Below are 25,178 nucleotides of genomic sequence, written 5' to 3' on the forward strand. Positions count from 1 at the left end.
GATGGCATATTTGACTGGTGTTTCACTGGTCTCTTTACTGGTTTTCAGCATTGGTTATTATCTTCCTCAGAGATTTTTTTTCCATGACTGTTTTTCATATTCCAGATAACCTTAATGTTTATTCTATGTTTTAATTAGAAATACTTTCTTTTAATCTGGTGAGACACATGAAAGCTAACAAGAAAGGCTTCTGAAGATGCATCAGCAGCAAAAGGAACACTAAGGAAAACGTGGGCCCTCTGTGCTCGGCGGAGCAGGGGACCTGCTGGCAGAGGACACAGAAGAGGCTGAGGCACTCAATGCTGCCTTTGTCTCAGCCTTTACTGGTAGGACTCGCCTTTGGGAATTTGAGGTCCCTAAGGCGACTGGGAAAGACTGGAGAAAGGAAGACTTCACTCAGCAGAGCTGGATCAGGCTAGGGGAACACTTAACCTGGACTTAGACAATGCCATGGGAGTTGAGGGGCTGCACCCATGGATGCTTCGGGAGCTGGCCAATGTCACTGCGAGGCCGCACTCAATACCCTTTGAAAGGTGACGGGCATTGGAGGAGGTTCCTGAGGACTGGAAGAGAGAAAATGTCACTTCTATGTTCAGGAAGGGCAAGGAGGAGCATCTGGAGCACTACAGGCTCATCAGCCTCACCTCAGTCCCTGGAAAGGAAAGGTGATGGAGCAAATAATCCTGGAAGCCATTTCCAAGCACATGAAGGACAAGAAGGTGATTGGAAGTTGTCAGCATGGATTTGCACAGGGGAAATCATGCTTAACCAACCCTATAGCCTGCTATAATGAGGTAAATGTCTTGGCAGAGGAGAGAAGCTGGATGTTACTTACCTTGAGTTTAGTAAGGGTTTTGATACTGTCTGTCTTCCATAACATCCTCATAGACAAAATTATTAGTATGTGCTAGATAAGCAGACTGCAAACCAGCTGAGCTGCTGTGCTCTAAATGTTCAGCAGCCCATAGTCAGGTTAGAGGTCAGTCCCTAGGGGTGTACCCTTGGGGTCAATATTGGGACCAATACTCTTAACGTCTCCATTAATGACCTGGATGATGGGACCAAGCGCACCCACAGCGGGTTTGCAGATGACACGAAACGGAGAGGAGTGGCTGATGGACCGGGTGGCTGTGCTGCTGCTCGGAGGGATGGCAGCAGGCTGGAGATGTGAGCAGACGGGCATCTTGACTGTCAGCGAAGGGAGATGCACAGTCCTGCACTGGAGAAGGAATAACAGGTACTGGCTCTGCAGAAAAGGGCTTGGGGGTTGTCCTGTTGGGCACCCTGTGGCAAAGGGGGCCACTGGTAGCCATGGGCTGCATTAGGAAGAGCAGTGCCAGCAGATGGAGAGGCCAGTCTCCCCCCAACTGCCCCGCGTTCAGCACTGGTGAGAACACCGTGGGAGTGCTGTCCGTGTTCTGGGCTCCCCAGTACAAGGCAGACAGGGATGTACCAGTTTGAGGACAGCAAAGGGCCACCAAGACAATTAAGAAATTGGCACATCTGACTTAAAAGGAGAGGCTGAGAAAGCTGGGCTTGTTCAGCCGTGGCAGACAAGGTGAAGGGGGAGGCAGCAGAGCCAGGCTCTTCTCAGTAGCGCTCAGTGAAATGAAAAGGCAAGAGCCAATAGCCACAAACTGAAATACATAAATTCCATGTAAATATAGGAAAAAATGTAGGAAAAAAAACCCCAACCTTTTTTTTCTCTTTAATAATCACAGGGGTGGTCAAACAGGGGCCCACATTGTCCAGAGAGGTTGTGGAGGCTCCATTGATGGGAGAGAGCGCCAAAATTCTGACTGCACATGGCCTTAGCCTTTCAACTGAGGGGAGACAGCCCACTTCTAGATGACACTGCTGCATGTCCTTGGCCACAGACTGAAGAAATGACAAGCAGCTTTGAGAGGAGAGGGCATGGTGAGCTTGCATGCGTGTTACTGGGCTTTTTTGTTGGAGGTGTGCTCTGTGTGAGTGTGTAACCAGCATTGCTTAGAAGGAGCATGTTCTGTCTCCTTATTATTAGGGGGAAGTTTACGTGCTTTTGCTCATATTAGTGCCTGAAAAGTCCCCACACTCCCCCTCCAGTATGAAATAAAGGGAGGGAGTAAGTCTGGCTTATTATGGCACTTCTTGTTTTGCTAAAATAAAGTGGGTTTTGAGACACAGGGTCTTTTCTGGTGCTGGTAACTCCCACCCTGAAGTGTTTTCACAGTTCAAAAAGCTGAGCATTACCTCCAAATGCTACTCTGTGGGATGTTAGTGGTGATAATGTGAGACTTGCTGCATCTTAAAAGATTTGTAACATTAGACTGCAGGATTGAGCTCTTGTGGAAACTATATTAATTAGATGTGCAAGGGAAGGACTACTCCCAGGAGGCCACAGGCTGTCTTTATGCTTTGAGGAATTAAAGCATCTGATCCAGGATACTGGCATGCAGAGAAATGGGCAGGTGTCATATTTTTCTAGGCATGATATGCCTGTGAGTGTTACATGCCCATCCTTCACTACAGCACCAAAACATGAATACAAGCAAGGCATGGCCTGAAACCCATTTAATCATTAAGTCTTGCGCCTGAGCCTGAGCTCCCTGGCAGGTAATACAAAGGCCCCTACCTGAGCAGGTGCTAACAGGAAAGTCTTTTTGTTGTGGATTGGGCTTGCCTTCTACCTTTGTCAGCTCAGAGCTCAGTTGAAGGCTGCTCTCTTTGCAGGTGGCTGATGCTACAAACAAACAAAAAGGAATGAGCTCCATAGATCTCCAGTAAAGCACACCCACTAAGTGAGGATGGTCACTCCCTGCTCTAGGAGCTGAATGCTGGGATTCAGCTGTCTCAGGTGCCTGTCCTCCCCATCCTTCAAGGAGCTCATTCCTGCCCCCACACAGTGAAGCTGCACTTAGAGGGGGACACAGTTTGGCTTCTCACTTCCCCCATGCCAGAAATTATCTATGGATCTATCTATCTATCTCGCACACTTTCTGAGGAGTGGCCAATAGCTTGTATTTAATGCACTTAAAAAGCAAAACCAAGCAGCCACATGCTGAAGTACTTAGCCTGTTTGCCTGAAGTATACTCAGGAGGCCCAAGTTTTGTCTTCAGAGGATGCCTGAGTGTTTTGGAAAGAGGAGTTGACATGGGTGTGCTCTGCCTTAAAGCTATAGTACCTCAGGTAGCGGAAACAGCCTTGAATAGTATTTCAGAGCCTACTCAAGCTTCAGCCAGGCAGCAGAGCTAGACGTGACATGCAGCAGATGAACAAATAGCTTTCAAAACTTATTTTATTTTCATGCATTTACTGAAACAGGCAGAATCCACATGCAGCTTGCAGAAGTGAGGCACCATTCCTCCTCATCTCTCAGAAGTAGGTCAGAGGATCATCTCTGGTTTTGCCAGTCTGAAAACCGACAAGGCTGGGACCTTGGTTCTCATGAGGAAGGCTCACAAACACCTTTAAGTGGACATAGTTATCATTGCAAACTTGGACCTAGAAACCAAAACAGCAGGAAAGTGAAATTTTAGGTGTATCTATCTCCATTTTTACTTCAACAGCTCTTAACCCAAGTCTGGATAGTAACTGGTGGGAGAAACTGTCTACACCTGTAGGAAACTAATAAAAACCTTCAGACTCATGTGAATGGAAAATGAAGAGGACTGCTTGGGTGTGGATGCACCAGAAGGCACAAGAGGAGAAAGGTTTCGATGGCGGCGTATTTTGGACATCAAGATCCCAGCACGTCAGCTCACAGCTTCTTGGGACACTCAGGGTAGGAGACAAGAGACACTGAGAAAAATCTTAATGACTCAGGGGTGGGGCAAGATGCAGAGACAGTGTCAGCTCCTATAAGGTACAGAAAGATCTATCCAAAACCAGCACACAGTCCTAAGAAGCAATAACAACCTGAAAGCCAGGAACCCTTGTCTGCAGAATTACTGCAAACACATCAGTGCCTGAACAGACGACACACACCTTGATGCTTGTGGGAGTGAGTGTGAGTGCCTGAAATAATTTTTAAATAAACTCACCTTCCCCACCAGAAAATCCTCACATAACGGCCTGCTACGAAGTTGTGCATAATTTCACACACATACAGAGCGAAGCGCAACAGGTGCTAAACTCTCACTGTCTGAGGTATATAGTATTAACAGAAAGTTTACTGCCTTAGGCTCTAAGAGGTTTTTATATGCTTTCTAGTGGCTGCAATGTGGCACTGTTTGTTTCGGTCTGGATTACATCTCAGCTGTAAATCTGTTGGTAAATACTAGTGATGTGGAAAATTCAGAAGTATAAATTAATCTTGTGACAGAATTCATTCTAGGTAATGCTAAAATGAGTAACTGTTTCCTGTCACTTGCAAGATTGGGAAAGAAGAGACAAATCATGCATTTTTCAGTGTTATAAATGGATTTCTTCCAAGTTCAGTAACATGTCAATCATCATTTCTGAGTAGTTTGGTCATGAGGTTTAGCATGGACAGCAGACAAGGATTTTACATGGGCTAGGTCAGCAATAAGATGGCACTAAGGGAAGAAATGCAACTAGGAATGACTTCTGGCTTTACTGCAGCCTTCTTGTAAATTGTTACTCTTCATGACTTAGTACTTCATCTACAAAGTGAAAGCACATCTCACAGGAGCAAGGGAAGGATAAACATCATTCAGGTAAGACTCAGACTAGCCATGTAACAGGTAGTCTGTCAGTACAATCCCCTGGTGCCCACATAGCAGGAATAATCGTTAAGAGCTATTTTAAGGAAGGACCTGGGAAAAAAGAAGGTTTGGCAGCTTCTGTCCTTCCTGGGACCAACTAAATATGAGAAGCATGGAGCAAATGCTCATAATGCCTCTGCAGAATTACTATCCCCCAAACCCTACCTGCCCATTTCTTTAATAAAAGGTTCTGACCCTTGTCAAGGGAGCATATCATACCAGGCATATGTCTGTGCACGTGTGGGGTTAAGATACAGCAGTCGCATGCAATGTTTGCTCTACTTCCAGAAAGCCAGCCTGCCACTAAACAATGCTTTCCGGCCTTCACTTGCAAAATATGCAATTTACTCACAGAAAGCTGCCCAAATCCATGGGTAGGGTTTTCTAGTAGAGGATGAATGGCACTATCAGAGGGTTCCAGATTAAGCATTACCTGTTTCTCCTCCGCAGCAGAAAGGGGGTTTTGAAAATACAGAAAGAACTAGCAGGCAGTCTGTACCTCTGCAGCACATGACACAGAACCAAAACATCAACACACATGCTTACATGCAAAACTAGTCAGTAGACTGTGAGATGCTTGCATTAAATTTTTTTTAGAATTAAATTAAATTCACCCTAACTCTCTGTCAGATCCTCGGGCTGACTTCAAATTCATCATAGTAAACACAGCTGGAGGACACAGAGGCAATAGGAAAGCTACTTTGCCTTGAAAGGAAACAGGAGAGCAGAATTATGACTAATTTAAATAATTTGAGCTGATAAGGCAATCTATAGTCTTTGAGTAAGATGTTCCTAAGAAAGTTATCATTCACATCTGAAGAAGCACAGTGCCTGTTTTATAAATTTTTACATTCCTGTTCTACAGTAGTGCCAAACAGAGGAATTTTATAAGCATCCAGACATAGTCCCTGACTCTGTTAGTCACATCAGATGGTTTTCTACTACATTTGCTTCTCCTTCTTGCTATAAGCCACTACGCAAGTCACCTATATTGTTTAAATACAAAGCACTCCCTCCTATAATATATACAAACCTTAATAAAGTAGTTTATCCCAGCAACCACCTGAGTCTTATACACTATGGCTTCAAAGGTGTCATATATCTTGTTCTCCTTGCTTTCAAATTGTGGCTTCACCTGTAGAAAGAAGAAGAAATACGATTGGCAGGTTCATATTTAGGCTTTTCTTTCACATCTACCACTCCAATTTTCATCCTTTCAAACAGAGGCCCTTAATGAAATAAACCCAGAACCCCCAAAATAATTCAGTTTACACCAAGACCTCCAGCCCTCTTCCCTGGCATTACCTCCAGCATTCTTTAAAATCCTGTTAGAATTAGACTGCCTAGTCGATTCTTCCTCATCCTGAAAGCTGTCCAGCTAAACTGTCTCCTGCTCAGTAGAGGGAAACTGCTACCTGCTGCTCTTTTAATTCTTTGTCAAAGGAGCTAGGTACCAAGCCGTGCTCCCTAGCAGGGTACACCCTGTGTCAACCACACGGTTACACAGCGGTGCAGGACAGCCCCCTCGCCTGGAACACCTGCGCCCATGTCAGCAGGGAGGCTGCAGAGCCCTGTTACGTTTCACAGCCTCAGAGCTGCACTCGATCTGTTTAATGTTTTTCTTTAAGGACTTGCAGTGGACAGGGTTATTTGAGAGTATCAAGACAACCACCTGATCAAGTCGTTCCGGAAAGTTATTCTAGTGCTGGTGGAAGCCCTGCAGATAAATCTGTAATTTAAACTAAATATGTCAAACATCTAGAACCGCGTAAAATACAACAACTGTAAGTTACAATGGTCCAGGATTAAACTACGTACTTCCATCTCCCAAACTGGAAGTACAACCTTTACATTGTGAGACAGAAATCAACCCCCAGACCTGCATAGACATCATCAGTCCTTCACTACGTAGCAGCTGCAGGTCATGTAGTTCCAGAAGAAACAATGCTCTGTGCTGACAGCATTCACGCTCACAGCTCAGGTAGATGTGTTTACGCACAGTACACAGTTTAAGTCCTTGTGGATCTTAAAATTCGCACAGTTCAGACATCTACAGACTTTTCACATACATATTGAAAACTAAAAGTGTAACAGTTTTTCCTGAAACACACGAAGTGTAGGGCAAGTTTTAAGTTCAGCAGCAATTACTGATACTGTCCTCTCAGAGATGAAATATTCCTATAATTACTAGGCTGAAAGGGCAGGGGGGTAGCGACGGAGATAGCTGTGAGCAGCGGTGGAAGTCTGGCCAGGTGTCTGAGGTGTAAAACAATCACTGGTACATAAATCATGACTATAGTTGTTTGCATCTGATGAGACAAATTCCCTACAGAAAGGCAACTGCAGCAAATGTAACCTGAAAATTTATTTCTGTCATCTAGAAAGCATAAACAATCTTTTGCAGGCTGGGTAACAGCCTCTCCTCTGCACATGATGCCCGTGCCAATGGCCTGATGCATTCCAGAAGTCGGGCAGAGAAGTGCAGCGTCACTGGGCAGCCAGCTCAGGCAGCCCCCGGGAGGGGCCAGCAGCACGTCAGGGCTTCTCACCACCCGCCTGTTTTGCAGAAGCACACAGAATTAATTGGCTTTCTCAGCACATCCACCTACAGCTGGCTGCCACCCCATGGCATTCCTTCCTAGCAGGCACGTCCTGGAAAGCACGCTAAGAACATCCAGATCAACTACTTCCAGACAGTCAGAAATTATCCAATTCATCATATTCAGGCTCCTCATGATCTCTTACTCTGCTATGCTTCTGAGCAGCTTCCACAAGGTTTCTGTACCAGGGAACCAACAGCTATACTTTCAAGTCGGGAGCTGCTAACTCTAGCACACCAGGGAAACTTCCATTTCCAACCCTCTTCCAGCTGGCTGGGTCTGGGAGCTCCCAGGATGCTCTTGAGTGGCAACGTTTGGTACATGTTATTCCTCTCTCAGAACAAAACAAAACAAAGCCAGCTCTCTCCAATTTTACAACCTCTCCCAACCTCTGACCATTATGTCCCCCACTTCTTATTTATTGACAGAGCCTTCAGTAAAATCAGGCAGGCAGACAGCTCCTTAATCCTCAGACAGAAAAATGTAACATTCCTAATCCCTTACCTAAAAGTTCCTTAAACCCAAAACATTCCTCAGTTTTAGGAAACAGCTGTAAAACAAGGAGACTGAACAAATATTCCCCAGCTCACTAAGGAAGACTACAGACAAGGCACAGGTGTAAGTAAATAATTATGTAATCCCAAGAGCAGATAGAGCTTGGGCATCCCAAGGTCTCCAGATGCTCCTCACAACTTTGCTCAAACCATATGAATTGCTTCTCTGCTTAGCAGAGCATAAAATCCCACAAAATTGCATCATTAAAGGGTGACACCATTATCTGGCCAGAAGCGAAGCAGGATTGCCCCAATGTAGAGTTTGTTTCCACGAGAATCTTTTCCTTAGAGAGCTACACCAAAGCCTCTGCAGTGGAGTGTAAGCTTTTTCAAAGAAGAAGGACCAGGGAGAGTGCTCTCCCGCACTCAGCACACAAGGCAAAAATTTCACCTTGCAGAAAATAAAGAACAGAGAATAATTTGGTTTTATTTTCCTGAAGCTACTGGGAACAGAAGAATACCAAAATTAAAGTCAGTCCTTTTCAGGAATCGAACAGAAAATTTGTACATCTGCATTTCAGATTCTGTATTTGCCCTGTACTTTGTGAGAATTCGCACAGCCTGAAACGAACGTTCACATTTCTAAACGCGTGTTCACTCACTGACAGTTAAGCACAGTGGTTTCATCTCTGATACACACTGCAATAGGGTGGGATCTTTTGATCACCCATAACACAGCCTAGCATTAAAAACACAGCTCAGTATCTGGCATGCTACACTGTCCTAGCAGTGTTCAAAGGAGGCCCTTAAGATATTTCACAGACTCGTGAGTCAAATTTCACAGCCCCCAGCTAGCAGGAGACATTGCCTCCCCTGTCTTACACATGAGGAAATAAGAATTGCAAATACACAAAGGTGCCACAAGTCCTTGCCTAGGGTCTCCCCTCCATAGGTAAAAAGGAATTTCTGATCTCTGCAAGTGCTGCTCCTTCAACTACTTGTGCCAGCATAGGATGAACACTGTTAACTGCTCCTGAGCGATTCAGTCGGTGTCCCCCAATTTTAGATAATCCTTTTCTATTTCTGTTCTGTAGTAAATTATCTCCCCTCTAAAAACCTGTTATCACCAGCCCCTAACACACACTCCAGCTCTCCCCCAGGTATGCATGCCCCACTCTGGCAACCCCAGCTGTGGCTGACTTATGAAGCCCTACAACAGAAGAAGGCTCAGAGGAGCTGGGCAAGGGTCATGTGCCTTTGAAACTCAGAAAATAATGCAGGGTGTGACTGATGGCAGCTTCTGCAAAGAAGCTGACTTTATCGCAACACAAAGGGCATCAAAGTGTGTTCATTTTAAATAAACAGCTGTATCAGTTGAGTGGATCAACTGGTGGTGTAACTCCCTGAGTTCCTTAAAAGGATGCGAACACCTCCCTAAGTCAGCCAGCCCAGCATGGGAACATGAGATGGGAGACACGAAAGGAGATTTCACATGCCATGTTGTTCCACTCCCACACTTCAGGATACACTTTATACTCTTTTAAGAGCTGCTGCACTGCAGGGCATTAGAGCATCTACAGAGGTGCTGTTCACACAGCTGCTTCCAGGACTGGACCGCTGCCTGTAACCAACCACCACAGCAACTGGACTCGCCCTCACCCTGCCTGCCTTGTGCCAAGCCCACCTTGCCCCACTGGCTCACCAACAGCCCCTGCATCACAGCTGTGACTCTAGAAAACACCAGATGCCAGTAGAGAACGTGCTGTTTGTCCATAGACTTCTCCCATATCTTTTTTTAGTGCATACTGCCACGTGGTTTGTCCTATCCATGTCCTTCAGTAAGGAATTCTACCAGGTAGAATCTTCCCCCTTCAAATACACCACCTTTAATTTCAAACAAGTGACCTCAGTGCTGGCATAGTAGAGCTCGTCTTTGAACTACATGTAAACATGAACCGAAGGTAGCCAGTACTATACCTGGCTACGGACAAGGATGAGACAGAGAAGTGGTTTGTCTCAGTCTTACCTGTACGCTGCCTATGCAGAATGCTGAGAAAATACTTACTGGCAATCAAGGAGATTCCCATTTTCAGCACTAGCTTCTTCAGTTTAAACACTGGTTCAGTGTCATCACCTGGTCTCCCAGCCTTTACCCAAGCTTCAGGACTCAGCCCTTTGCACAGAGAGAATTCGTCTTTAGATAGGTCACAACTCACCTGGTTAACGATATGCTGGACTTCTGGAGTAGCAGGCTTGGTCTCAGATAAGCCCCCAGGCATCATCGTGGCAGGTAACTTCTCTGAAGTGACGGGTGGTTCTGAAGACGGAAGTTTAGCGCAGTCTGAGCAGAGTCACCAGACATCTCATATATATACATACACATGTGTCATGGAATCAGATGACCTGTAACATATGGAGCCTACCATTACTGAACTGGAGAAGGAAAGACATGGGGAAAACGGGGAAAAAGCAATGTAAAGCACTGATAATATTAATACTAAATGTAAAAAGCACTCTAAAACCTTAAGTGTATATAGTCTCGAGGTCAATAAGAAAAGCAAACAACAGCCTCCAGCCACCCACATTTTAAGATAGTTGGTTTGGGCCAAAACTAGAACCTCTTGCCTCTCCACCCATGTGCAGATGACTAGCCTGTGCACTTAGGAAATAGATCAAAGTCACACCCAGTATTTCCCAACACCATTCAAGATTAGAAGAAAGCATGCAGTAGCTTCCTTAGTGCAGGTCCCACTCAACTTGAAATTGTATTGTCTCAATATCCTACCAAGCAGGAAATAGGAGCAGATTGCAATTTATTTTCAGTGACATTTATTTCCCTCTGCCTGACCAGAAAGGTGCCAAGGTAACACAAGAACCAGAAGGGGAAAAAATTAAATCCTAGTTTCAGGTAAGTACTGTAAATAAGTTATTTCTGCCTCTTTTCTATCAAACCTATAGTTGCATTCAGGCAATCATAATAACAACTGAATATGCAGTACTATTTACATTTTTATTGAAACTCTAGTGCCAATTTCCCGGAAGACAAAGTACGATCCCTCTCACTACATTAGTTGTGTGTGCACAATAGCTGTTCTAATTTCAAGGTACTTTAATTTCACACACTGCTGAAAGATGTAACATGCAGAATATATAGTCAGAAGTATTCATTCTGCAATTACAGTCACAGACATATGACATTGTAGATTCATAAATGGTCATGAATATGACTAAGTTCAAAACACGCGCAAGCTACTGAAGAAAAGCTAGCAACTGTGAGCAGCCCTACCCTGTAAGGGAGAGCTAACACTGCAAGACCCCAGAAAAACTACTCCCCTTCAGTATCCTGCCATCCCCCTTCTCCAGCAAATGGGTGGAACGTTGTTCCAGAGCCAGGACCAGGGAAGTAGCGACGGACCAGATAATTTTTAGTCCCTAGGGTGGGTACATGGGAGGGGTGAAATGAGAGTATGTGCTACGCACAGGCAATGGGTGTTTCTGCTGAAAGCAGCAGTGGGAAATTCACTAGAAACAAGCTAGAAACAAGAAACCACAGCAATGGTGACGATGCAACACAGACTTACTGGCGTCCTAGCCAGCCTACTTACTGGCCCTCCTCACAGATGACAAGTGATGCAACAGACTATAAACAAGTACTTCTTATCTAACTTCAAGGCCTGTTCTTGGCTCAAAGGACCTGAGATTGAGAAATTGGGGCTGTAATGGCCCTAAACTCAGCTCAGGAGCAGGTTACTGATAAGGATCTTGCAGAATTTCCCAAACTTGAGCAGCAGCGTTATGGGAGTGGATCAAAAGCATATGAGGAAAAACAGTTGTCCTGAGACAACATCTTTCTGAACAAACAGAAAAATGTGCCCAGTTCTTGGAAATAAAGGGAATGGGAGGTGTTAAAACTGGAAGTCTGCCACTTTCTCCAAATTCACCGCTCCAGATGAGGAGTTCCTCACAGCCCAATTTGTGGAGTTAATTCAAGCTGATGAGCTCAAACTCCATCTTTTGCACAAGACCCTGCTGACTCACTCAAATGCTGATCATCTTCCACCATGTTCCTACCATGCATCTTATTCACACAGCAGGACAGATGAGCTAACTAACTGGAAGAGCCAGCTCCCCTTACTGAGGCCAGAAGCCACAGAACATGTCCGACAACCATGCAGCACCAATGCTAAACCAGGATATTTTATAAACTTCTCCATTCACCAGGATGCACTAACTCCCCTGGCAAGGGATGTTGCTAAGATCCTCAAGGTAGCACTACCCCTCTGGAGAACTATTGATTCTGATTAGTAAGAAATACACTGAGCACAAAGACTAGGAAGATTAATTTATAATCTTGGAAAAACTCTAGGTGTGAAACTAAAGATGTTAACATTGTGTGGAAATCATTCATTGGACTCCACATTCCTGGGTTTTCTGTTTTTTTACTTCAGAGCATAAGAACTTCCCCCCCCGCCCCCAGAACATACAGAGTTGTGCAGAAGGGAAGGGAAAACAACACTAATTGTTGGCAAGCTGACGCTAAAGTTTACACAGGCCAATCAGTCTGATTTCTTTCCACAGGAGTGCTAATGGCCATCGCAAAATCCACTGATATTTCTAAGATTGGGATGTAGTACTCATCCTGCACACATAGTTCATGAAGTCACTTTGAAATGCTGACGTTTCACAGACCTGCTATCAAAGATGATCAGTGACTACACACTATCCTAGGCAACCCTCATCTACACCTCCCTCCATTAAGCTTTGGATGTAATGGAACAGCATTTGAAACATTGCCTTGAAAAGAACAGCTGTCCCCATTCCATTTCTTGCACAACATCTACAAGCTAGTGAGTGTCTCCACTTCAGTATCTGAGACGCGTTTGATATTACCTACCATTCCAGCCTACACTCACCATTTGCATAGATGGCAATTTCTCTGCACATAACTGTACTGCTGTTAACTTAGAGAATCTCTGCTGGGAGAACAGTACTAGTACTCTTTACAGTTTTAAAGCTGAGTAATATCTTGCACTATGTACTATTCCAATAATAAAGAAACAAATCTTTACAGCTTGCAGGCCACTACTCTCTGGTCCTATATAAGCAATTTTAAGAAGTAGAAGCTATAGTCACAATAAAAACACCAGTACATAAACAAAACAAAGCAAACAACAAAACCCCAAACCCCAGGGTTATCTATTTATGAGTTATTTTTAAAGCAGAAATTAAGCCACCTCTGTAGAAATTATTGTGAAAGCTAAGTCAGTAGGTCAGTCTTCTGATTTCACAGTGACAAGACACATAATTGTGACTGGATGATATGACACATGGTCTGCACCATTTTAAGAGCTGCTGAAGGAAAGCAGCCCTCCATCTACCAATTGAAGATCTATTTGTCATCATCACAGTAACAGCCTTGACTTTCAACGTGCTAGTCTGCAAAAAAGGTTTCCTCTCCTGCTACCCACTGATTTCAAAAGACTTCTGACATTGTACATCAACTAGGATTAACAGAAACCTGAACTTCAGCAGCACAAAGTTACCATATCCACGCCTATGCTGAGCCTGTGGTACCAGTAAAGAGCCTCTTCCGCTCAGTCTGCTTCAAGAAAACCAAATCCTATCATTAAAAAATTCTATAAAGAGATTACCTACTTCTTCATTCTCAAGTGCCTACAGGCTGCATGAGACAATAGCACCGAGTGCCAGAAAAAAACCACACCTCCTTCTATTTCACAGAAGGAAATAAAAAGTACATGCTTGAGAGGACTTCCCAAGCAAGATCTGCCCACCTATATTCACCATTTCTGGAAAGCCCCAGAAGAAGGGCAAGCCACCTGCAGGAGATCTAGCGTCTGGGCAGGGGCATCAGTTGTGCTTTTTGTTCAAGTGCCTTTACTTGCAGAAATAAAAGTTAGAACCAGGAAAAGAATGAAATCTTGGTATTTGTGGGATCCATTATTTGATTCACATATGACATCAAGCAGCCCAGTAATTTTGTGACTACCTTGATGGCAAAGTTGAAGCAGGATTCAATCGCAGACTAAGCATGATCCTAGAATGGACAGGGGTCACTAGACACAGAGATTTTACCTGCCTTTGTTTAGTGTGGCCCACAGCTCATACCAATGCCATTTACATACCATCACAAAACATCCCACTTCACAGGCAGATCTTAAGTACTCAAAAAATAGCAAAGCCATTTTCTCCTTCCCTGTGCCCCAAAGCATGGCATGCAATTCCAGTTACTCACCTTAACGTTCCACTAAGTTCAACAGCAAGATTCAAACAGCCTCTGATCCAGGTGATTTGCCATGTACTCTAAGAGATATCCCCCTGTGCTCAGAGCAAACTAAATAGAGTAATTCAACTTCTAATGCAACCCTCTGTATACAAGCTGCAAACACCTGAAGAAGGGATGTTTGGGACTTAGAAGTCTTCTTATGGTATGAGAAGTTTTTCACATACAGGTTTGTATAGATCTACTCATTTGGCCTTTTGTTCAAATGAAAAATAGAGCTATGTTGGGGTTGGGTTTTTTTTACATAGTTTTCTCATAACAAATGCTAAGCTGAGCTACTGCAAAAAAAAAAAAAAAAATCTGCATATATATCACATCCATTTCACAGGTCATTTTTCACAGCATGTCCTTAAGTGAAGAAGTTTTCCCACAACAGCTGAGCAAACATCTGGATGGATAGAGGAGGACAGTGATTAATTCTCATTACATTCTCTAGTTTCTACAGAAATACAATACAAGCTTAAAGCTCAAGAGTATTCATGACAACTCTACACACACTGGCAGAAGTTTCTATCATACAACTGGCTTAAAAGGAGAATTTGTCTCCGCAGTTGTAGATCCAAGCCCTGGAGAGAACCAATATTTTAGACGCCTATATTAGAGGTCAGTATCAAGAGTACCACCTTTGAAATCAAAACTAACTGTTCTCAGCATCTCATTAGTGGACCATCTCCTGTAGAAATTAGGTTACTGGCAATTCAGCACACAGTTCTGAGCAGTATTTGATTTCCACTTCGAGGATAAACAATTATAAGAATTTAAGAGTTGAAGAACAAACATGTTTTCTGCTTTCAGAGTTGCAGAAAAACAATGAGAATACTTCAAGAGTGAGACGAGCGCTCCAACTGGAGTAAAGTTCTGCTTAGAGCAGTTGCAGTACCTTGGGAAAAAAAGGAAAAAAAAATGAAGTTTGAACATTAGGATTTACATCCTCAAAGACTTAAAATATATTTCTGCCTCACTGTCAAAGAAAAGTGAGACTAAGTGACACTGCTGCCTAAAAATAAAGGCCACCAAGTAGTTTGAGTCTCTGCTGGACAAACAACTGTAAAACAGATGATGCTGCACAGATTTTTACCAGCTGTCAGTAACACAGGTACATTCCTCCATTTACTTCCCACCCCCCGTATATGCACAGCTTTTAGGGATGTGAGAGTATATAGTAATTTCAGTGTGGTTACTGAATTCCAAGTGTTTGCAAGATGGGGCCTGTATTTTTAAGGCTCTGTTCAAGTCCAATGGTTCTTAAAGACATATCACTAAGTAATAAAACCAGCTGGCAACCCAGCAGACCTTGTCATTTGACTGTCAGCCAATTAGAGTTAGTAAAAAATCAAGGTATAATTACAGCAATGCTGCTTTCCTTGTACTTAGCCACTTTTAAATGCTGTGTTACTGCAGGGTTGTTGCATTAAAGCTTTCTAAATACATTGCTGTGGCAGAATCCACAGCATCAGGTGTGCACAGCTATTTTCTCAGTTCAAATGCAATTCACCTATAGAATTAAAGGTTCAGAAGGAGGGACAAAATAGGGTCACTGGGTAGTTAACTGTCTCATTCCTGAATGAGACATATCATATCCAACCCAAAGTGGTTTTAATCGACACCGTGTTCCCAATCTAAAGACAAAATCCAGAACTTGGTAACGCAGACCAAAGGACAGTATGCAACAGATGCTTCCTGTCAGCATTGTGGGAACAGTGCCAAACCTGTATCCACATGCAACTCTGAACCAACGCTGCTAGTGTTGAGTAGTTTGGAACAATGCTGGTAGCTTCTTACTTTCAGGGATGCTGAACCTACACTTGCTGATCATTCTGCAATTCTTATTTCCTTTCAGAATTTAGTAGATTATTTGCACAAACACACCAAGTTCACTCATAGTTTAGCAAGCACCAGTTCAGGGAGAGCCCTGTCCTCCCTGCTCAGAGCTGGTTTTTACCATTTCTTCCCCTCTAGGACTGCTGTAGCTGTAGAAGTTCAAGAAAGATGCCAGTTTCGCATTCCATTTGAAAATTATTTTAATACTATAAAACTCATTTGTTCACATATTTTGTACAAAAGATGAGTTGTTTTCTCTTAATTACAGGAGAATCATTTCAACCTTGAGATTTCAGCTAAGTAGGTCCAAAACAAAACAAGACTGGGTTCTACTGGTTCTGGAGGGTCCCAATACAGCTCACCCAAGGTCTCTTTCCAGTTCGGCTCTCATGGTTATGGACCACCTTGATGGAAAATACCCCACATCATTGACTCTTCGGAGGCTTGTAGTGAATTCGGCAACGCTCATTAAATACCTGAGACACCAAAACAGAAGAGCAAAAGCGAATCAGCCCTCATCCAGGAGATGATCAGAACTTCAGAGCTAGTTCAGTCAACTATCTCTTCACGTAGCACCCATCTCAAGCTGCCCAGCCCTGCTGTACCAATAAATGGTACTTACCAAGGCATCTGTCTCCATTCACCTTCTCTCCTGGCTTTAGTGAATCCAATGTTTGCAGCCTGATGCTGGGGGACTGCACAGCACTAAAAGCTTCCTCCCTCAGATAAGGCAGGCTCATAATCCTGGTAGTCTGTTATCATCAAAGATGCTGGTGCCTTTTTTTTTTTTTTTTTTTTTTTGAAAGAGGGAGGGAAGTTATCAGTGGAAGGCTCCTGACCAGCTGTGTTCTGTTAAGTTCACTCTGGCATTCAAATTTGGACATTGTTTCTTCTCTTTCCTGAGTAAACACATTTTACATTGTCATGACAGCTAAGAAGAGGTGCAAGGGCTCTTGGAAGCCACGTTCACACTTTTGGCTATCTGACCGCAGGTCCTGATGCTGCCAGCCCTCCTATTGCAAAGGGCACACTGCTCTCACCTCACTCACCTCTGGCATCTTCTCTGGGTAAAATTTAGCACACAGAACTAGAGACTGAAGATCATGTTTATTTAGCTTGAACTGCAGGCCTTGTCCAGCAGACTGCTTACCCTAAGGAGGGCCAATAAATGTGACTAAAGTAAGGCAGTCTGAATCAAAAGCGCAACACATAGGCTCACACCAAAGTTACAGGTGCTCCTTACAAGCGATTTAGTTATTTGTCGTTTTGGCTCCAAACTTTGTCCAGCACCGTGTCCTGAAAAGCGACACGAGCACCACCTAGCACCAAGTTGAGGCACTGGCGGTTATTAGTTCCCCCACCAGCACTCCTGCAAGAGCACATTTTGGTGAGCTGTCCAGGGACTTTTCAGATCCAAATGCCTGTGATCGTCAGGATATCAAGTTTCATGAACTCTCCCATTGGCTTCACATGCAAAGTGAGCAGTCTTGTAATTTTGCATAAATTATGCATCACTTCATATAAATACATTATTTTAAACTGTATCTTCCTAGAATCTTCTACAGCTGATCTTATTCAGAGTTCAGAACCTATGGCAATTTCAGCAAAAGTGATGTTTGCAGCATGCATTAGTTTTAGCATTGATTCTTAACAATTTTTGAGTCATTTTCAACTTCTTTTCAAATTTAATTTAAGAAACAGACATGTATTACAAACTGCTTCATATTGCAGAAAACAAAAGTTGTGATATAGTTTCACATGCACACAGCCAGCCTGTCCCACTACGTTACCACATGCAACGGACACCTCTGGAAGAGTTAAGAGTATGTAAAGGTCTGAGATCAGGTAAGTGATAGAAGGAAACTGTAGAAACTAAAAGCCACAAAGGGTTCCCATTCAGAAGCATTTTAATACTACGCAAATTGCACCATTTTTGTCCATTGTCTGTCAAAGACATTTTAAGGGCATATATGTCTTAAAAGGTACTGGAAATATACTCTAAAACACTGTAAAGGTCTCTTGCATCAAACAACACACCAGCTTGCTATCATGCAAACTTTTAAAGCATTTTTAATAGTAACTCTGCAGCCTATGGAAGGAAGATCAATACTGCAATCTTACTAATACTGCGCCTACTTTTAGGATCACTGACCTACAGATCTCAGCATGTTAGTCAGGCCAACTAACTCCATTGGTCTACCTGTGAAGTGCTACTCTCATTTTTCAGACAGGAAAAACACTGCCTGAGAAAACTTAACATTCACTTTGCTATGCAGCAGTTTGATTTTGCTGCCTTTTACATATTAATACAAAACATTCCAAGGATAAACTCCAGTGCGCAGGTGCTGTACAGAGACTAATGCAAGTGTCTTGTTTTGGAAGTCAATTCCCTGTTTGGTATCAGCCAAACAAAATTCCACTGCATGCACTTCTATAAAGCAGCATCTTTCTGTATGCCACTATTGCTACAGCTACCCAGAGTAAGTGTTTGAAAATAACCATTTCCTAATCAGATTTTTCCAATCAGTTTTCTGTTGGTTAAGGTTAACATAAATACATAAGTGTATGTTCCAACTAAAAGTCTGCAACAGTAAAAAAAGAGTGGAGGTCCTCACCTGCAAACAAATAACTACTCCCATGTAATAAACTGCATTCGGTCCACAACTCTGACTGGTTGGTTCCAATTCCTTCAGTGACATATTTTTTACAGGCAGCTAAATGAGACATTTATGCCTATATTCAGAGGGTGACAATAGCAGAGCTAGAGATAAAACCCAGAAATACTTTCCTCTTCAAGCCCTACTCTAAACACTAGCAGGCTAAAATATCCCTGCACCATGCGTACCTCACTGTTCATGAGCTCTCCATCTCCATCTTCAGGAAAAATTAGACATTTCTGTCACTAGCAAAAGCTTAATGCAGCTACAGGACATCACTGGCATCAGTGCTAAGTTTGGTGCCAACTCTGGGCTTTGGAATGGAGATTGGGGGCAGGGTTTGTCCCCCTATAGCAGACTCGTCATAAAATATTTGCCACTGGTGACCTGCAGCATATTGTTAAGGCTGTGGTGTTGCTTAGTCACATCGGAGCTGGTTTAAAATTCATTAAGCTTAAGGGTATGATTAGCTTTTTCAGACAGTACAGAGGTAGTACTGATGGCAAAGCATATGTGGAAAACTGTAAACGTTCGTCTAATCAGCCTGCGTTCAGCTGTATTGTGGTGACTAGACCTCCAAGAATAGGCAAGACTTAAAGCTGTATTGCCCTTACACTGATGCAATCTAGGGGACTAAAGTCCTGAAGTAGAGATTAAAAAGGGAGCTGCAGATTTGCAAAAATCCTTTTTGCATTTAGAGAGGAAAAGAGGCTCTCCATACAGTATTGAAAGCTCTGAAAAGCTACAACAAAACAGAAAAGGATGCTAGATGTGAAATGCTGCAGTGACAGAATACAGCAACCTCAGAATTTAAGCTCAGCATTAAGATCACTTTATAACAAGATAGCATCTGGGGCCATCAATCCAGAGGGTGATCTGCCCCTTCTCTTGACACAGGAGAGCAATGGCAAGCCTGCCCTTTGCACCAGGGAGCATCAGTCCAGGCCTGCAGAAGCTCCATCAGGAAGAGGTTCCACTTCTACAGCCCATTCTCCTCTGGCCTCTGCTCAGAAGTGTGATCAGTAGCAAACACAGCCAAATTTGAAAGACTCATCTCTCTGACATTGTTAGAGGCCCAGCAAAGCTTTTCAGACAGGCCACCACAGAAAAATTTACAAAGTCCTTAGCCACTGGGCAAGGCGGAGGAAGGGACCTAGACAGGGAGTACTCCACAGTCCTTCTTCCCCACTAAATCAGATGCTTTTCTTTCCTTTGCAGTGCAACTGAAAAGCTTCGATATCTGCATCCAGAACTGGGGAAATGACTGATGTGAAACATTTCCCCCAGTACTGCCCTCACCTATTTCTAATTAACCTGCCTCACAAGGCACTGGTCCTGCACCTCCAGTGCAGGGCTGTCTGTTGGGACAGAACATCATCACTGTTTTAAATGACTGAGTACCTTCCAGCTTCTGTCGTTTACCACTTCTTCAACATTCAGCTCCGACTGCATCAATTTCAACTGCAGAAAGTAACAGATAAAGAGATTATTGTCAAACAGGCCTCCTTGCAGCCTTCAGTATTTACTACCATTGCAACTTACTAGATCACAACCCCAGTACTAGATGCGAGTCCCCTCCGATGGTGCAAACTGAAGGGCATGTGTGATCATTCCGAAAGCCTGGCCCTTCCATTCAGCCAATACTCAGGGCAGACTGAAGTCTGCAAGGGCACGGTGAAGGCAAACTCACAATGCAAGCCTGGCAGAAGTAGCTCCTGATTACTAATGCTCAGTTCTTAAATATTGCCCATCAAGATTTGCTAGCAATTAACAGATTAACATTAATGGCTTCACAGACAAAAATAACTATGCCCAATTCAAGCCCTTGGCACAGGGAATGCCACTGCTGGGGTTAGCTCTGCAGCCTTGAGTTGTCATTCTTCCATACATGCATTACTAGAGTCATACAGGGAGCTGGCAGCAAAGCTAGGACTCAACACAAATCTCAGATGCTGGATTTAGAATTAAGATCATAAAGAGATCCTTTCCACTTCCTTTGCTGCCTACTCTGTGCACTGACCAAAAAAAGGGTCTACAAGAACAGATCACGGATATTCATGCTATCTGAACCAGTTAATATGCTATGTGATCACAGTAGGACAAATCAGGTTTACACAGATGCAAAAGCTCTGGCAAGAACTACCACAATACACAGTTCTTGAGCATTCACTTGACCCATGAGAAATGTAAGAATCTCTTTGTTTCGCACCTATTAGAAACTCCAAGGGGCAGGTGTGACAGATGTGTTTAGGTGACCTGCGGTAATTTGACCCTGCCACAAAGCCCTGAAGCAATAGTAGCAGATAAAAGAAACCATCTGCCATTTTTGCCTACCTACATTGAGGATGTATTTTTGTTACAATCTTTAACACAACAGACTAAGAATCAGAGCTTATCCATTTTAAATGCATGATTCCAATTAGAGAGATGGTGAACAGGTGCAAGCCAAGACAGCAGTCGCATCAGAAACCTTCCAAGTAAGATGTCCAGACACACACAGCTACTACAGTTGTTGGATGGACTTTTACCTACTCAACAGGACTTCAAACTGTTTGAAATGACAATCCAACATCCACAGAGTGACTAGATGACCAGGATTGGTCTCTATAAAATAACCACTCAGAAGATCTGTAGCAGTTCAAAGAAAGTTTTTTCCTGCTGGAATATGTGAATAGGTTTACAATCACCTGGACTGTGACATTAATTGCCTTTGAAGCCAAGCCTAAGCAAAACTACTATTTTAGCCTTTTCCTTAGAGTTGCAGACCTGAACAGCAATATAGTATCAGTCAACATGGCTATACAGGGGGGGTTGCTGCTGTTTTTAAAACATGCTCTGATATTTTAACAAGCTTTACTAATTCGCTTGATAAAGCTAATAACCATTATGCTGTATGTTTGGGATTTCCAGAATTTATTTGGTTGGATATTTTATGACACCTCATTCAAGTAAACTAAGATGATAACAAATTAACACAATAATCAAGTGATGTTTTAATGTATGTGGATTAAAAGAATTGGCTGCTAGACTGACACTACTCCAAGTTTTCTTATTCAATGACCCCAAAGTAATAATTTTGGATAAAGTCCTCCAATTTGTACCATTAGCAGGCTGAGAGAAACACAACAAGATTGCAACCGAGTGAATATACATTTGAAATGCGTCATTTTAAATGTAGGAGGGAGCAGGCACCCTATGGACACCTCATAAAGTCCAAGTGCAAATTTGAGATCATTTCATCAAAAGATTTCTGGGATGTTTCCAAATCATGGATTGCTTTTAAGACTTGAAATCACCTCCAATTATTAAACATTATCATTGTGATCCTCCTAGTGGTTTCAGTGATAGGCTTGGGGCTCAGTAATTAAGTCATTTAAAGAACTGGCTCTGCAAACAAAATTCGTAGGAAATACTAAGCTACCATTGTAGTTTTCCAAACTAAGATGGATGCCTGTTAGCAGTTCCATAAGTGAGGCTTGAAGAATAAAACCACTTGCTGCCACACGGTTCTTTAAATCTGAGCTCAGGACAGAGTACTTCTCTGAAAAGCACATGAACAAACAGTTCACTCACTCAATGCCTGGGAAAAATCAGATTATTGAGTTCAAATCATCCCCTCAGGAAGCTCTTTTGCTTCACCTGCTCTTTGAAACAGGGGCTACAATAGGCTTCTCTTGGAAGTACAGGGGTAAGTGAGGTAGTTCAGCACCGCAAAAGCAAAATTTCAAGACCCATCTCTTCAAGTCTTACAGGACTGCAGCAGAGAAAGCTGCACCCAGGATATAGGGCCATATATATATGTATATGTGTGTGTGTGTATATATATATATATGATGGTAGAATATCTGGCTCTTATGAGAAGAACTCACTGTTACATTGGAAACTCAAAGGCACCATTTTAGAAACCCTGGTTAGACAGCCCTCAACAGAGGAAGGCTCAGTAAACTGCTAAACACAACAGATACACCTAGGCAGTGTATGCAAAAAAAGCAATAAGCAAGCAGTCTTATTTGGTATGTGCTGCAAGCATATGGTATGGAACACGAGCCATACGGAGGCAGGTCTGGAAGAGAAATCAATGGAAGAGTTCACATCCCTACTAATCTCTACTCCTAGAGCTACACCTGCAGTATCCCTTCCTCTACAAAGGGGTCCCTGGAATGGCAGCAAGAACTTCAGCGGGGTTCCTTTCTCCACTTCTAATACTCCATCTAGATCACCTCTGCTCACCTCTGGTGAAGTACACTTTCCGTCCAGAGGCCAGAAGGTTGACAGGATGTTTTGCACATTAAAATTCCTTATGCAAGCCCAGAAGTCTCTCTCACACCATCACAAGGTACTCAAAAAATTAATCCAAGAAATACTAAACAACAACAAAGTTGGTTCAGTGGAATTCAAGGTTGCCTGGTAGCTCCTTATAGAGGACAGGAAGTCCAGTTAACACACTGAGTAAGATATACTCATTTTACAAAATCTCAAAGACAAAATGAACCTTCAGGCATTCTGAAAGGACCAAGCAAGCCCCAGGTAAATTGTACGCTATGTGGTGTTAGTCAGCAAAGGTTAGAGTCCACCATGGGAAAGTACACATGTTTTTCTACAGCATTTGTGTAATAGGATCTCAGAAAATGCTCCACTTGCAGGATAAAAGCTACTCTGTCTTGAGAGCTAGGGGAAATGGTTCTCACAAACCCAGCCAACAAGAACCTTGGAGAAGACTGCCTGAGTCAGGATCCACTCCAGGTTCTCTCCATCACACCGGTCTTTCCATTTGGGAAAGATACCCTCTTCTTCCTCTCTAAGCAATCTCTAAAAAGCTCCACCACTCACCTTTGTCTGCTCTTTCCTGAGTTGCTTTAATAACGCTACGTCATCCTGGGCCTTTTCCCTCTCTTCTCTGAGAGTTTTCACTACACTGGAAGTCTGAGCAATGCAGTTTTTGATGATTCTCTCTCTGCTGGTGTGAGCATCCATCAACTAAGTGGGGAAAGAAAGAACGTCACAACAACTCAGCAGAGAATAAAAACCTCTGAGTTACAAGTTAAAAGAAAGACTTTCTAAAGTCAAGGTATTGCTGTGCCTATAGAAATCCCTTTGACTCTATAATTCAGATGTTGGAAGCAACACTGCTTTGAGCAGCAGCTACCAACCTGATCAAAAGTCAAAATACACATGAGCAGGAGTCTTGTAAAGTAGCACAAAAAGCATGCTAGCACCCATTTTTAAAAGAAAGAAGTGGGCTAGGCTAACGCAGTGTACCTTGAAGGATCAGTATTACAGAACAAATTAAGTTCCCCACGTGGTTTTAAACTGAAGTAGCTGTTACATGCATGTGGTTTAGAAGCGTAGAGTTGTCAAGCATGTCAGTTACAGACACATAAAGCATGACATATAAAGGCAGTGGTTTCCTTAAAAACTGAGGATGCTTTACTGGTCACTGCACATTAATAAAACATCAGGAATTGTGCTGAAAGTTGAAGGAGCGCACACTCACAGACTGGTACAGCTCTTTACACGTCTGGCCGGCATCAATTTTCCCCACAAAGGAAGCCGTTGGAATCGTAGTGTTTAATTCATGGACAATTCTGTCATCGATCGTCCTCATCACCCTGAGCAACTCCTGTATTAAAAAAAAAAAAAAATTAAAAAAAATTGCTTATATCTCTGAGAAAAGCCTACTACAAGAAAATTTGCACGATTAAGCCTTTTAATAGAAAACTAAGTAGACTGCTTACAAACAGCAAAAAGACCCCACACCAAACGAACCGTTTCTGTGCAGGGGTACACGCTGCAAACCAACTAGTCTCCTTAGCAGCGAAGGCCGAGGTGGGGGGGTCAGAACTAGTCAGTGCTGAGTAACTAACAACCCCCCGAGCCCTCCCCCCCGGCCCTGCTCCCCCCAATTCCCTCAGGAAACCCACCCACCCTCCCCAAGGCCCCTTCCCCTCCCGTTAATGCTTTCAGGCGGCAAACTGGGCACGACCTGCAGCAAAACGGCAAATTTTAAATTTAAAAAACAAAAAAAACCAAAAAAACGACGTTTTTGAGGGGGGGGGGAAGATGTCTAAGAAGAGGTCAGGTGCCCCCACCTCCGCCGACCCCCTCACACGAAGAGCCGCGCCGTACTTCACCTTCCCTTAAACAACAAGAAGGCGCCCACGCCGCGGGACCCCCCCGGGAAGGGGAATCCCCCCCCCCCCCGGCCTCCCTCCCTATCAGAGACCACCGCGCTCCCGCCGCTGGGGCTGAGGAGAAGGCCGGACCCTCGCCCCCCCCCCCCCCTTCCCGCCGCATCCCGATCGCTGTGGGGAGGGGTGACCTCGCCGCCCGCCCGCGCTCCCTCGGGGCCGCGCAGCGTTTCCATGAGGAGGAGGAGGATGAAGAGGAGGAGGCGGCGGGAGCGCGCTTCTCCCCCTTCCCTCGCTCCCTCCCCAGCCCGAGGCGGGTTACCTGAAACTCGGCGAAGTCCTCACAGCTCGCCGCTCCGCTGGGCGCCGCCATATTAGAAAGGCCGAGGGCCGCGGCGGCGGCCAATCCAAGAGGGGAGGCGGGATGACGCGCACGCACGGCGGTGGGCGGGGCGAGTCCTGCCCATTTC

General features: G+C 43.8%; 2 protein-coding genes across 6 annotated transcripts; both read right to left on the reverse strand.

Annotated features, from left to right (window-relative positions):
• Positions 1 to 3,260: 3,260 nt before the first annotated feature.
• Positions 3,261 to 20,041, reverse strand: LOC142033913 (cystatin-A-like). Of its 4 annotated transcripts, none has more exons than XM_075034492.1 (4): positions 19,982 to 20,041; positions 10,018 to 10,204; positions 5,741 to 5,842; positions 3,261 to 3,484 (listed from the first exon to the last, which is right to left on the reverse strand). In XM_075034492.1, exons 2-4 carry the CDS (start codon positions 10,081 to 10,083, stop codon positions 3,356 to 3,358), a joined length of 297 nt encoding a protein of 98 aa, XP_074890593.1. In that variant the 5' UTR covers positions 10,084 to 10,204; positions 19,982 to 20,041; the 3' UTR covers positions 3,261 to 3,355. The 4 variants fall into 4 exon arrangements, with proteins under 4 accessions (XP_074890593.1, XP_074890589.1, XP_074890592.1 ...); XM_075034488.1 differs by lacking the exon at positions 19,982 to 20,041 and adding an exon at positions 14,055 to 15,881; XM_075034491.1 differs by lacking the exon at positions 19,982 to 20,041 and adding an exon at positions 10,385 to 14,012.
• MIX23 (mitochondrial matrix import factor 23) lies at positions 16,106 to 25,168 on the reverse strand. Of its 2 annotated transcripts, XM_075034485.1 has the most exons (5): positions 25,031 to 25,163; positions 24,075 to 24,200; positions 23,411 to 23,557; positions 19,982 to 20,041; positions 16,106 to 16,399 (listed from the first exon to the last, which is right to left on the reverse strand). In XM_075034485.1, exons 1-5 carry the CDS (start codon positions 25,079 to 25,081, stop codon positions 16,349 to 16,351), a joined length of 435 nt encoding a protein of 144 aa, XP_074890586.1. In that variant the 5' UTR covers positions 25,082 to 25,163; the 3' UTR covers positions 16,106 to 16,348. The 2 variants fall into 2 exon arrangements, with proteins under 2 accessions (XP_074890586.1, XP_074890587.1); XM_075034486.1 differs by lacking the exon at positions 19,982 to 20,041 and having other exon boundaries at positions 25,031 to 25,168.
• Between the last annotated feature and the right edge of the window lie 10 nt (positions 25,169 to 25,178).

The sequence above is a fragment of the Buteo buteo genome, chromosome 8 (genome assembly GCF_964188355.1).
Source record: "Buteo buteo chromosome 8, bButBut1.hap1.1, whole genome shotgun sequence".
NCBI classification, from domain to species: Eukaryota; Metazoa; Chordata; class Aves; order Accipitriformes; family Accipitridae; genus Buteo; species Buteo buteo.

Bases quoted from the DNA above. Each gene is read 5' to 3' on its own strand.
- LOC142033913 (XM_075034492.1), bottom strand. From the start codon at position 10,083: ATGATGCCTGGGGGCTTATCTGAGACCAAGCCTGCTACTCCAGAAGTC. The intron at 5,843-10,017 runs GTGAGTTGTGAC...TTCTTTCTACAG, and splicing joins TCCAGCATATCGTTAACCAG to GTGAAGCCACAATTTGAAAG. The intron at 3,485-5,740 runs GTTTGTATATAT...TTTGGTTTCTAG, and splicing joins GGATAAACTACTTTATTAAG to GTCCAAGTTTGCAATGATAA.
- MIX23 (XM_075034485.1), bottom strand. From the start codon at position 25,081: ATGGCGGCGCCCAGCGGAGCGGCGAGCTGTGAGGACTTCGCCGAGTTT. The intron at 24,201-25,030 runs GTAACCCGCCTC...TTTTTAATACAG, and splicing joins AGGACTTCGCCGAGTTTCAG to GAGTTGCTCAGGGTGATGAG. The intron at 23,558-24,074 runs GTGAGTGTGCGC...TTCCCCACTTAG, and splicing joins GTAAAGAGCTGTACCAGTCT to TTGATGGATGCTCACACCAG.